Below are 14,509 nucleotides of genomic sequence, written 5' to 3'. Positions count from 1 at the left end.
TCACCACATGTATAACTTTTCCACTCTAAGTGCCTTATTAACAAACAGTGTGGCAATAAAAATTCTAGTACTCTATGAAAAACTGCATTCAATAGATTGTTACATCTGCACCTGAATCCTTAACACAACGAAGTCTAAAAAGTGTACGGCCATTCATCAACACCCTTAGAGCCCATAAATTATTACAAATAAGCTCACATATGTATATAATTCAAGCAAACTTTGTGAAAAAGGGGTATAAAATAAATATTACAGTAGTTCTTCAACTCTCTTTAATGCTGCCTAGGATTAGATGAAAAGATTAATATTACTAAGACTCAATTGGTTTTAAGGACTGTTTTCTAAAGAGTTAGAAAACTTTCACAAAACAAAGAGCCTATGCCAACAGATCTTTCCTGTAGTGTAGTATAATGGATAATATGAGGTAAATCTGTAAATTGTTAACATGAGTTTAAACAGGCATAAGCCACCTCTAAACCAGTCTGGCGGAAGGCTTCTCAGCTACAGGACTGGAGGATAGGATTACAGAAGTGAGAAGGGGTGAAGAGGAGGTTTCCAGTGGGAATACCTTTTATGTGCCTTATCATTAGCATCAAATGTATGTACAATTCACTGTTGCAAAAAGGTATATCCTTTCCAAATATGTTGGCCTGGCTGGAATAAACTTCAACACAGTAAGATTATATAAGAGTTACTAATGCTTCATTTGTTTTTATGTTTGGATATACACACAGTAATAACTGCATATCAAAAACTATAGAGAATTTTAAAGACTTATCTCATTTTGGAAAAGTTCAGTCTATATTCTACAGAATTTTTAGAATATTTAAACTCGGGGGCAAAACAAAAGGAACACATTGCTTTCCCTTTAGCAAATGGCTTGTGCGAGATTCTCAAGTTTACTCATCTTGTTTACAGATGGGTTTATTTGATGAGGATTGTGATCCAATGATTGTTTAGCAGCAATTTTACCAAACTGTAAATTCTTTTATTAACAAGCATTATAAACAGATAATACTAATCTTATTTAAAAAACCATGAGTGCCACACTGGTGAATATACAGCTCATGAATAACTTAAAAAGTATTTCCCATTTTAAAAGGCAACACACAGCATACAAAAACTTATTCTAGACAAAGAAGCTATACTATGGATACATGATTGATGTGTCTAAAATGATATATATACAGTACATAATTAATGTTAATTATGTGATCAGTACATTTTCCTGTATGATTCCCTTCATGCTTCACTTTCTCCAGAAACTGAATTCTGAACCTCCTCTTCTAAAATCGGTACAATCAGGTTATCCTTGGACATCAAATTGTATTTCATCACAAATTTAGTAAACCGATGACACAAAAATGTTTCATTCTATAGAAAGGAAGAAAAAGATGTTACTTTATTATCCAAAACCAAATAACATCAAGATAAATGACTGTCGTTTTGATTAATGATGCTTCAGGATCATTAATGAAATATACTTACTTCATATTCATCAAATATCTGCCGGTGATGAAAATAAGCATGTGAAAATATTCTGTAAATCCTACGGCATACTGATCCTAGTTTTGCTACAGATGATTCCTTTATGCTAACCCTAGAAATAGAAACCATACATTTATAAAACTGGAGACAATCTTAGGATCAATAAAGTTATCTCAATTCACAAATGTGGAAACTGACATTTAGCAAAAATAAGAGATGAGTCCAGAAGCAGGACTGGAAAACCTTCATCCCAATCCTCTGCCAACCTCTTCTTCTTAGCCACTTTAGGGAGATTAAAGTGCTCCAGTTTTAGTTTGTTCAAATTTTATGCAAATAAAACAAAGAAAAATTAAAAAAAAGAAAAAAAAACAAAAAATTTAAAAAAAGATAAAAAAAGAAAGAATAAAAAAACAAACAAACAAAATTTTATGCAAATAAAATAAACCCTGGATAACTCAAAACTTACTAAAAATTAGTGCACAATATTATACTTTGTCTTTTAGGACAAAAGTGTTCTAGTGAGAATAATTATCTTCGATTATAGAGTTGCATTATTTCTTTCCTTCATTTTAACTTTTTTAGAAATCAAAACTGCATTATTTCTAACATTCTGATAAAAATATGTATAGGATACTGAAGCAAAAGATCCTATTTCTAGCATATTTTATGAGCTTTTTTTTAGAGCTAATTATATCTAGAGAAATAAATCTCTATTATTGGGGGAAGAAATCTCTTACCAGGTTGATGGAATCTCTAATTCCAACCACTTTGTAACAGATAACTTTAATAGAATAAAAGGTCAGTCACAAATCTTACCAATATTGCAGTTCAACCCAATTTCTTCCTAGACCTTCACAATGTACAGATAACAAGCAGGAATCTTTAAAACCCAAGCAGTCCACCGTGGGGAAGAGTGCTCCCTAGGCAAGCTGCCCATGAGGGGAGGCTAGCTCTGACTACTGTTCGTAAACTGAGCAAGCAGGTACCTAGCCCAAGCTAAAGCAGAGAGGGAACACTCCGGTGACACACAGGACACCAGGCCCAGCCCTGCCTGACACAGCTTGTGAGCTTTGGTAGCCAAGGCCTGCTGTCTAACTACAACCCTAACTTCAAGATCAGACCATCTGAACAAACAAAATAGGTAACAGCTTAAAAAAAAAGAAAAAAAAGAAAAAACAGTACATTAACCAGCAGCTTAATTTTAGTTCAGAAGCATCCATCTTTTATATTAAATCCAAAAGTCTTGTAACTTATTTACCTGCTAGGAAAATATTTATTACTATTCAGAAGACATGCAGCACCATCAAGCGTGTGTCTAGTGTAGTCTATAGCAGGACACTAAAAAAGAAGGTTGTAAAATGTGTCAGCAAAGACTTCAATCTCCTGGGTTGGGATAATTATCATATATGTGGATTAGTCCAAAGACGTGCACATTTCCAGAAAAATGTCTCTTACTAATAACTAAACTACAATGTTACACTTACAGTAAATAAGGTTTTATTATGTTAGGAACTATAATCTAGTATCTAGCTTCTAGCAGTCTCCCATTTTCATTCCCCACTTAATTTAGAAGAGAACACTCAGAGGTGCCGAAAATCCCAGACTGTCTAATCCAATCTTCTGACTGCTGACTGAGGAAACTGAGGCTTTGAATGGTCAATGACAGAAGCAACAGAATCATCATCCAGGCATGCTCATTTCTACTCTACCGATCTACGCTTCGCCAAGCAATCCAGAGCCTCACCATCAATCTAGCACCTATCTAAATTCTAAATGACTTTTTCCCTGAGCCTTCTCTGAAAAAAAAAAGTTTTTGTTTTTTTTTTTTAAGATTTCTTTTTATTGAAAATCAGAGTTGCAGAGATAGAGGGAGAGACAGAGATATTCCATCAGCTACCCCACTCCCTGTATGGTAAAGAGAGCCAGTGCTGGGCCAGTGCAAAGCTTCATCCATGTAAAACACGTGGATGCAGAGTCACCCTTGCACTTGGGCCATCTTTCACTGCTTTTCCAGGCACATTAGCAGACAGCTGAATCAGAAATGGAGCGGCCAGGACTCAAACACCAACATGGAAGCTGACAGTGAATTAACTCTCTGTGCCACAGTCACAGTGCCAGACATAATTTTTTTAAAAAATATTTATTATTGTGAAAGGTTTAGTTACAAAAAGGGAGAAGGAGAGAGAGAGAGACTATCCACCCCACAAACAGCCACAACCATTACACTGGGCCAGAACAAAGTCAAGTGCTTCCTGGGGCTTTCCATGGAGATGGTAGGGGCCCAAGCAGTGGCACCATCTTAGCTGTGCCCTAGGTTTGTTATCAGGGAGTTGGACCAGAAGTGGAGCAGCTGAAACAGAACCTGCTGCGTGTACTGGACACCAGCATTATGTGCAGAAATCTAAGCTACTAAGGTACAACACCACCCACTCTTTTGAATTTTATTTTAAATTTTAAAGTGTCTCTGTATTTTGATAAACCTATCCTATCCTGCTCCATTCACCCAAAACAACATAACCTATCCTTTCATGGCATATCAGTGAATTTATTAAAGGAAAATTAAAGCTACAAATTCTCATCCAGAACTACTTAGGACCCATTCCCTGGAAAAAGACATAACCGAAAAAATCAGTTATCATTTGGTATCCAGCTTATTTCACTCAGTATAATACATACTGGATTTCAAAGATTCAATCATGTTATAGCACAAATGAGAAATTCATTCCCTTTTCGTGGCTGTACAATGTTCCACAAATGTCTGTATACTACATTTACCAATTGATCTGCATTTATCTAAACATTAGTAAGATGTTTAAAAACTAAGAATGCTGAGCGTTTTTTTCATGAGCATATGGCTATTACTGTATCTTTGAAAAAATATCCGCAGCAATCAGTGCATTGTCTCAATAGGCTAAATCTCTACCTGCTAATGGCAGCATCTTACATGGGCACCAACCCATGTCCCAGTTGCTCCATTTCCAATCTAGCTCGCTGTTGATGGACTGGGAAAGCAGTGGTGCATGCCTCAAGTCCCTGCGCCCCAGTACCCACGTGGGAGATCAGACATAAGCTCCTGCTTCCTGGTTTGGGATCGGTCCATCTCTGGTCACTGTAGCCATTTAGGGAGTGAACCAGAGGCCAGAAGATCTCTCTGTGCCTCTCCTTCTCTCTATAAATCTGCCTTTTCAATAAAAATAATTCTTAAAGAAAAAAAAAATAAGAAATCCTTAGCACTGAGGTAATAACATTACACCAAGAAACTCTAAATCAAGCAGAAAAATATTCATTGAACTAGAGAGAGACTCTCAAAGTTTACCACAGCAAGGCTTTGGAGATTCAAGTGCTGGTGACTATTATTCATTCTATCTCCTAATCCTCACCTCTTTGGGAGTTTTATGAGCTGCACAGAGAAAAATCCATTGTTCAGTTGCTGTCATTTGAGTACAGGTGTCCGGATGGCATTCACTCTACAAAAATAAGAATGGAGAAGTTCATCCTGTAAGTCACATTTCCCTATAAAATATCAGAAGAAAATAACTATACATTTTGGATACATTTTCAAGTATATTAAATTATAATGAGAACAATATCAGAACCTTGAATTGTACCTTTGACTTAAAGAAAATATTACCTGAAGCTTCACAGCAAGTCCATTTAGTTCAAGACAGAATTGCCTGAAAATGGAAATATATAAATGAAAATTACATTTATTCTCTAAAATTATTTATAGAAAATTAACTCTTAAAAAAAGAATCCTTGGGCCTGGCGGCGTGGCCTAGCGGCTAAAGTCCTCGCCTTGAACGCCCCGGGATCCCATATGGGCGCCGGTTCTAATCCCGGCAGCTCCACTTCCCATCCAGCTCCCTGCCTGTGGCCTGGGAAAGCAGTCGAGGACAGCCCAATGCTTTGGGACCCTGCACCCACGTGGGAGACCTGGAAGAGGTTCCTGGTTCCCGGCATCAGATCGTCGCGCACCGGCCGTTGCGGCTCACTTGGGGAGTGAATCATCGGACGGAAGATCTTCCTCTCTGTCTCTCCTCCTCTCTGTATATCCGGCTTTCCAATAATAATAAAATCTTTTTTTTTTTAATTATTTATTATTTAACTTCATTAATTACATTGTATTATGTGACACAGTTACATAGATACTTGGGTTCTCCCCAACCCTCCCCAAACCCTCCCACCATGGTGGATTCCTCCACCTTGTTGCATAACCACAGCTCAAGTTCAGTTGAGATTCCCCCATTGCAAGCGTATACCAAACATAGAGTCCAGCATCTTATTGTCCAGTCAAGTTCAACGGTTTCTTAGGTATACCCTCTCTGGTCTGAAGACAGAGCCAGCAGAGTATCATCCCAGTCAATTGAAAGCTCCAACATACAATCAGCAAAAATTTACATCATTATGGAATTAATTGACATAGTAATGAGTAACCAATATGTTAAAGATAAATGCGAGTTCCCAGCCACCTTCTGTGACCACCTCACCTATACTTCAATCTTTAAAAAAAAAAAAAAAAAGAATCCCATCAGTACCATCCTTCCTCTCTCAACACCATTCTTTATTTCTAGAGATATATTTAATTTTCATTTATTTGAAAGGAATAACAACAAAGACAAAGAGATTCCCCATGAACAGGTTTATTTTCCACCATAGCCAGGTCTGGGACTGAAGCCCGCAGCAGGGACCTCAATTCAGGTCTTCCAGGTGGGGGCAGATACCCAAGTGCTTGAGCCTTCACTCGCTTCCACCCACAGTATGCATTCGCAGGAAGCTGAACTGAAAACAGAGCCAAGACTCAAATCCAGGCCCTTCAATATGAATGCAGGCACCTCAATCACCATCCTAAACACTGTACCCTTCAGCATCATTAACCACCTCACCTCAACTGCCAGGGAACTGCTTCTTTCCAAGATGTAAAAACTTTTGAAAAATTACTGGCTGGCATTTTTTTTTAAGATTTATTGATTTTTTATTATAAAGTCAGATATACAGAGAGGAGAGACAGAGAGGAAGATCTTTCGTCCACTGATTCACTCCCCAAGTGACCACAATGGCCGGTGCTGCGCCCATCCGAAGTCGGGATCCTGGAACCTCTTCCAGGTCTCCCACGTGGGAGCAGGGTCCCAAGGCTTTGGGCCATCCTTAACTGCTTTCCCAGGCCACAAGCAGGGAGCTGGATGGGGAGTGGAGCTGCCGGGATTAGAACCAGCACCCATATGGGATCCGGGGCGTTCAAGGCGAGGACTTTAGCCACTAGGCCACACCGCCATGCCCGGCATTTTCATATACATGTAGCATGCTATGCCACTGCTCGCCATGCCAGCATTCCAAATCAGAGTACCAATTCAAGAACTGCTTGCTTGCTTCACATCCAGTTTCCAGCCAATGCATTTGGAAAAGCAGCAGAAGATGGCACAAATACCTACAAGCCAGCCACTCATGCGGGAGACCAGGATGAAGTTGCTGGCTCCTGGCTTTACTTGGGCGATTGTGGCCATGTGGAGAGTGAAGCAGTGGAAGAAAGATCTCACTCTCTTTCTCTCTGTAACTAAATCTTTCAAATAAAACTAAATGTATTTTTTAAATTCAAGAACTGTCAAATAAATACAGAAAATCTGAGGCCAGCACAGTAGCTCGATAGCCAAATCATCTACTTGTAAGCACTGGCATCCCATATAGGTACCCGTTCATGTCCCAGCTGCTACTCTTCCCATGTAGCCCCCTGCTTGTGGAAGATGGTCCAAGTTCTTGGGCCCCTAAACCTATGTGGGAGACTCAGAAGATACTCCTGATTCCTGGCTTCGATTCAGCTAAGCTCTGCTTGAGGAGTAAACCAATGAATGGAAGATCTCTCTCTGTCCTTCCCTCTGTAGATCTGCCTTTCAAAAAAATCAATTTTTAAAAAAATGTGGAAAATCAAAATCCATCATAACTCCACTTCTTCCTAAAAAAACAACTACTGTTTTTAAGATTTATTCATTTTTTTTATTGGAAAGTCAGATTTACAGAGAGAAGGAGAAACAAAGATTTTCCATCTGCTGCTTAATTCCCCAAGTATCAGCAATGGCCAGAGCTGAGCCAATCTGAAGCCAGGAGCCAGGAGCTTCTTCTGGATCTCCCACATGGGTGCAGGGTCCCAAGGCTTTGGACCTTCCTCAACTGCTTTCCCAGGCCACAAGCAGGGAGCTGGAAGGGAACTGGAACACCCAGGACACAAACTGGCACCCATGTGGGATCCCAGCACATGCAAGACCAGGACTTCAGCCATTAGGCAACTGCGCTGTGCCAACAATCTATTTTTTAAAAATATTTGTCTATTTCTTTTTTTTTTTTTAAGATTTATTTTATTTTTATTACAAAGTCAGATACACCGAGAGGAGGAGAGACAGAGAGGAAGTGGAGCTGCCGGGATTAGAACCAGCGGCCATATGGGATCAAGGCGAGGACCTTAGCCACTAGGCCACGCCGCCGAGCCCCAAATATTTGTCTATTTCAATTACTTAGTTACACAGAGACAGACAAACAGTGAAAGAGTGAGATTTTCCATCCAACAACTCACACTCCAAATGGCTGCAATGGGGAACTGGGCCAGTGTAAAATCAGGATCCAGGAGCATTTGAGTCTCCCACGTGGGTGGAGGAGCCCAAATACTTGGCCCATCTTGCCTGCTTTCTGAGCCACACTAGCAGGGAGCTGCATCAAAAGTGGAGTAGCTTAGACTTGACTTAGCGCCTATTTGAGATGCCAGCAGCACAGGCAATAACTTTATTTACCATGCAACAGTACTTGCCCCAAGGCAACTACTGACTACTAGTTTTCCAGGCATAAGGTAAAATACACTCAGATGATTTCACACATCACTTGTTTACTTGTTTTTGGTTACTTTAGGACATTTTTCATGATATAATTTCCTTCTGAAACAGAATTATCAATCCTACAACAATGTCTGAAGGGACCCGCACAGCAGCCTAGTGGCTAAAGTCCTTGCCTTGCATGTGCCAGAATCCCATATGGGAGCCAGTTCACATCTTGGCTACTCCATTTCCCATCCAGCTGCCTGCTTGTGACCTGGGAAAGCAGCGGAGGACAGCCCAAAGCCTTGAGAACTAGCACCCACGTGGGTGACCCAGAAGAAGCCCCTGGCCCCTCAGCTCCGGCCATTGCAGCCACTTGGGGAGTGAACCAACAGATGGAAGGTATTTTTTCTCTCCTTCTCTCTGTAAATCTGACTTTCCAATAAATATAAAGAAATCTTCAAAAAAAAAGTCTGAAACAGACTACAGGCACAAATGTCTTCTCATTAAAGAGGAGGGGAAACCACTGAACACTGAGATCAATTTCAAATGGGCTCATTTGAGAAAAGACAATTTGGGGCCTGTGGCACAACAGTTCATCATTGCTTGGGATACCCACATCCCATACCCAAATGTCTGCATCCCTACTCCAGCTCCACTCGCAATTCCTATTTCCTGCTAATGTGTACATGGACATAAGGTACTGTACTCACATAGTTGGGACACTGTCAGTCACACGAGAGAAATGGACTGAGTTCCCAGTACCTAGCAGTGACTCAGCCCAACCCCAGCTGTTGCAAGCATTAAGAAAGTAAACCTGAGACTAGGAAATCTGTTTTCTTCTCTCTCAAATAAATAAATTCTTTTAAAAGATTTATTCATTTTTATTGGAAAGTCGGATATACAGAGAGGAGGAGAGACAGAGAGGAAGATCTTCCGTCCGATGATTCACTCCCCAAGTGACCCCAACGCCGGTGTTGCGCCAATCCGGAGCCGGGAACCTGGAACCTCTTCCAGGTCTCCCACACAGGTGCAGGGTCCCAAAGCTTTGGGCTGTCCTCAACTGCTTTCCCAGGCCACAAGCAGGGAGCTGGATGGGAAGTGGAGCTGCTGGGACCAGAACCGGCGCCCATATGGGATCCCGGGGCTTTCAAGGCGAGGACTTTAGCCGCTAGGCCACGCCGACAGGCCCAATAAAATTTTTTTTAAAAAGTTAAAATAATGTTTCACATCACAAAAATAATCTGCTTTATATAATTTGTCAAAATACCAAGTAGGGCCTGGCGCCATGGCCTAGCAGCTAAAGTCCTCACCTTGAATGCACCAGGATCCCATATGGGCGCCAGTTCTAATCCCAGATGCTCCACTTCCCATCCAGCTCCCTGCTTGTGGCAGGGAAAGCAGTAGAGCATGGCCCAAAGCCTTGGGACTCTGCACCCACATGAGAGACCTGGAGCCTGGATCCAGGTCAGTTCAGCGCAGCACTGGCCATTGTGGTCACTTGGGGAGTGTATCATCGGACGGAAGATCTTCCTCTCTGTCTCTCCTCCTCTCTGTATATCTGACTTTGTAAACAGCAAATAAATCTTAAACAAAATAAAATAAAATCCTATCTTTAAAAAAAAAAAATACCAAGTAGGCTCCTTCTAAATATCCTACCATGGTAACATTTAGTTCATTGAATCAAGGTGGACAATCATTATTATATTTTTCCTCATCTAATAAATGAAAAAACTCCAAAATGCAAATCTATAATTATAAGACAAAAGAAATTCCAAAAAATAAAGAATGAAACATATATAAAACAAATCTGGTAGTAAAAAGACTATACTTCTTTATTAACAAACTTAATTTAGATATATTATAATAGAAAAAAACAGAAACACAACTTTGGAGTTTTCAGTTATCTTATAATTGCATTTCTTTCCCAGATGTTTAATAACAATATTGTTCTCGAATTTCAAAAATAACACTTTCAGAATCACATCACTCTCAAACGCCCTAATCTCAGCAGCAACCATATTATGTGTTCTTGAATTATTTCAACTAACCTATATAAAGACTGATGGTGATAAATAATTTTTCTCAAACAGATACAGATATTTATTGGAGTAGCAATGTTTTGCTACATGTCTAAACAATGTTCTTACTTGGTCCAACACTTGGTTCTTACTTGTTCAATAGATGACAGTAAAAATAAGCTAACTTTAGGATCTGGCAGTTTTCTGGACATAATCTGTGGCAAACCATACAAATCTACAGCTTCAAGTTAATCCCATACAGAAGGAATACATACACATCTGTCAAACTGACATTCAACTTGTATGCCTGTCACTATGCCACGCATCCCACTACAAGACTGTATTTAGTCAAAGAAAGAGCACCTTTGCCTATTCTTAAAGGTAAGAGATTTAACTGACATTATGACCCAATTTAAACATGATAACTCCATTAATCAATAACATCAAGTATACAGTCTTAAATCAACAACATGAAAAGGTTACTCGTGAAAATCTTTTTGGCCAACTACATATATACGAGGGGCCAGTGCAGTGGCTCAGCAAACTGATCCTCCACCTGTGGTGGCAGCATCTCATACAGATGCTGGTTCATGTCCCAACTGCTCCACTCTTGCTCCAGGGCACTGCTTATAGCCAGGGAAAGCAGCGGAGCATGGTCCAAAACCTTGGGCCCTGTGCCCGTGTGAGAGATGCAGAGGAAGCTCCTAGCTCCCAACTTGAGACCAGACCAGCTCTGACAGTTCCAGTCAACTGCGAAGTAGACCAGTTGATCCAACATTTCTCTCTGTCTCTACCTCACCTCTCTCCATAACTCTTTCAAGTGAAATAAATAAATCTTTAAAAGAGGTATACCATATAACAGAGATAAGCAATAGTAAAAGTTTGAAAAAACGTCTCACCCACAAGACTCATGACTAGAAATGCAATCTGAGGAAAAACCCTATCTATACTTCACATTTATATAAAAGTCAACCTGAAAATAATAAAACCCAATGAACACATATGTATACTGCGTTCTCTATACTTAACCTCACCTTCATCCTGGTTCTCATTCGCACTGCAAAGTGTATAACTTTAACAACCACCTAGTAACGTGAGGACATAGCTGCTTCTAATGTTCTGCTATTCAGTAATCACCACTTTTCTCATTCCAACGATATAAAAAAAGCACCAAAGCTCATTGGTCCAGGAGTGTAACTAAGCTCTATCTCCCCAAGAGAAAATTGGATGTTCATAATCATTCTTTGGTACACATTACAGGACAAATCTAGAATTTAAGCCTTGAGCTAGAGCCTGGCAATGGTAGCCTAGTGACTGAAGTCTTCGCTTTACATGCACCACGATCCTATAAGTGTCCCGGCAGCCCCACTTCCCATCCAGCTCCCTGCTTATGGCCTGGGAAAGCAGTGGAGAACGGCCCAAAGCTTTGGGATCCTGCACCCTCATGGGAGACCCAGAGGAAGCTCCTGGCTTCAGATCGGCTCTGCTCTGAACACTGCAGGCACTTGGGGAATGAACCAGCGGATGGAAGATCTTTCTCTCTGTCTTTTCTTCACTCTGTAAATATCTGACTTGCCAATAAAAATAAATCTTACAAGCAAAAAGAAAAAAAACACCGGACCCGGCACAATAGCCTATTGGCTGAAATTCTAGCCTTGCATGAGCCGGAATCCCATACAGGTGCCAGTTCTAATCCTAGTGGCCCCACTTCCCATCCAGCTCCCTGCTTGTGGACTAGCAAAGCAGTCAAGGACAGCCCAAAGCCTTGGGACCCTGCATCTGTGTGGGAGACCCAGAAAAGGTTTCTGGCTCCAGGCTCCGGATCAGCTCAGCTCCAGCAGTTGCAGTCGCTTGGGGAGTGAATCATCGGATGGAAGATCCTCCTCTCTGACTCTCCTCCTCTCTGCATATCTGACTTTCCAATAGAAATAAAACACATCTTAAAGCAAACAAACAAACAAACAAAAAACCTTGAGGTAATTCTCTATGAAGTTATTCATAGGAAGAAGGGAGGAATAGAAATACTGTTATTCATGGTTAGAAAATATGATAAAGGAAAACCATGTAAAAACAGAATCAGATCCAAATCCACAACAAAAAGTTGCACAGAGATGACTTTGTAGCATAACTGGATCATAACAATCAGCAAAGGCCCAGCGCGATAGCCTAGCAGTTAAAGTCTTGACCTTGAATGCACCAGGATCCCATATCGGCTCCAGTTGTAATCCCGGCAGCTCCACTTCCCATCCAGTTCCCTGCTTGTGGTCTGGGAAAGCAGTCGAGGATGGCCAAAGCCTTGGGACCCTGCACTCATGTGGGAGAACTGGAAGAGGCTCCTGGCTCCTGGCTTCAGATTGGCTCAGCTCTGGCTGTTGCAGCCACTTGGGGAGTGAACCATCGGATAGAAGACCTTCCTCTGTGTCTCCTCCTGTCTGTATGTGTGCCTTTCCAATAAAAATAAATAAATCTTTTTAAAAAATGAGCAAACTTGAGAACCTTAAAAGACAGCAAAAATCAGAAGCTTTATAATACAGACTAGTATACCAAATGTGAAAATACATTGCAGTATATATCTCTACTCCCAAATAAAAGATAGACTCCCAGTGAAACTGTTAACTATATTTTGACAATGGGATGCTGGGTTTTCTATCATTGTCTATACCTACAATGTCAGGATAAACTTAAATAGCAGAATGATGACTTTGTGACTTTTTTTTTAAAGATATTTTTATCTTTTTTGGAAAAACAGATGTCCACAGAGAAGGAGAGACAGACCTTCCATCTGCTAGTTCACTCCCCATGTAGCCACAATGGCTGGAGCTAAGCCAATCTGCATTCAGGAGCTAGGAGCTTCTTCCCAGTCTCCCACACAGGTACAGGGACCCAAGGTATTGGGCCGTCCTCTACCACTTTCCCAAGCCACAAGCAGGGAGCTGGAAGGGAATTAGAGCAGCTGGGACATGAACCAGGGCCTATAGGGGATCCCAGCGCATGTGAGGCAAGGATTTAGCCACTGAGCCACACTGCCCTAGGCCCTGAATTTGTGACTGTTTTTGAAGAACTATACTATGGTTTTTTTTAATACATTTTATTATTATTGTTATTATTTTATAGTACAGTTTCATATCCCCTTATCCCCTCCTCATTCCCCCCCCCCAGTTCCTCTATATCATTACTAACATATAGTTCTTCATACACAATCATATGTCCATCATTGCGGGCATGGACAATGGCAGAGAGTCCAGAATCCTATTGTCAAGATATAGTAAACAGTTTCATTGTAAGTCCATCTTTGTCTGGAAGCAGAAATGCATACCACACTATATCCTCACATCTGGATGTTAGTCTCCATTTCACAGCTACTGTACATTCCCTTAAATGAAGTCATGTTTCAAAATCAACAATAGAAAGAAAAGAGGAAATTTACAATGCCTGAAGTTAAATGACATGTTACTACATATGACAGTCTCCATTACATAGCTACTATACATCCCCTTATATGAAGAGCCACAAAACAAAATCAACAACAGGAAGAAAACAGAAATTAACACCAAGAAGTTAAATAACATGCTATTAAATGATTAATGTGTAGCTGAAGAAATGAAAATCAAGAACCTTCTTGAAGAAAATGATGCTACCGTATGATATATGGACTCATTGAATGATTTAATCAGAAGGAAGTGTTTTGAAGAGATGAAACTAACAGAGAATGACAAAACCCATGTGATATAGTTTCCGCTAATCTTTGTTGAAGTGTGTCTCCTCCAGACAATAAGCAGATGTGTTTTGTTTTTTAATCAAGTGTACTACTCTGTGATGTTTGATTGAGCTTAAGCCATTTACATTCAGAGTTTAATATACATGGGTGTTACGTTGGTCCTGTCATTTTAGCAATGGGTTGTTCATTGGTTTAGTCTTCTGTTGTCATTTTACAGGGATGTTCTTCCCGTTTGCCTTTGGTTTTGGTAGGTGCTATTCCTCTTCTCTGTGAAGAGAACTTCTTGAAGTATCATTTGTAGGGCAGGTTTGGAAGAGCAAATTCTTTTAACTTTTCTTTACTGAGGAAGAATTTTATTTCATTTTCAAAGACAGAAGAAAGCTTTGCTGGATATGTTATCCTGGGCCGAAAATTCTTTTCTTTTAGAATCTGGAATATGTCACTCCATTCTCTTCTTGCCTGTAGAGTTTCCTGTGAGAGATCTC

At 40.3% G+C, this 14,509-nt stretch overlaps 1 protein-coding gene across 2 annotated transcripts in view; it reads right to left on the bottom strand.

Moving 5' to 3' along the window:
* Window positions 1-966: 966 nt before the first annotated feature.
* HSPE1 (heat shock protein family E (Hsp10) member 1) overlaps window positions 967-14,509 on the bottom strand; it is a 45,901-nt gene continuing 32,358 nt past the window's right edge. For both annotated transcript variants that reach the window (XM_058664787.1, XM_058664786.1), the window contains 5 exons: window positions 5,120-5,162; window positions 4,869-4,955; window positions 2,747-2,826; window positions 1,489-1,600; window positions 967-1,374 (listed from right to left, as the gene is read on the bottom strand). In XM_058664787.1, coding sequence (XP_058520770.1) covers window positions 1,243-1,374; window positions 1,489-1,600; window positions 2,747-2,826; window positions 4,869-4,955; window positions 5,120-5,162 — 454 coding nt within the window. In that variant the 3' untranslated portion in view covers window positions 967-1,242. The remainder of the gene's footprint in view (window positions 1,375-1,488; window positions 1,601-2,746; window positions 2,827-4,868; window positions 4,956-5,119; window positions 5,163-14,509) is intronic.

This window comes from Ochotona princeps, chromosome 5 (genome assembly GCF_030435755.1).
Source record: "Ochotona princeps isolate mOchPri1 chromosome 5, mOchPri1.hap1, whole genome shotgun sequence".
Classification (NCBI taxonomy): Eukaryota; Metazoa; Chordata; class Mammalia; order Lagomorpha; family Ochotonidae; genus Ochotona; species Ochotona princeps.
The sequence above is the reverse complement of the archived record's forward strand: the minus strand, read 5'-3'. Positions and strand labels throughout refer to the sequence as shown.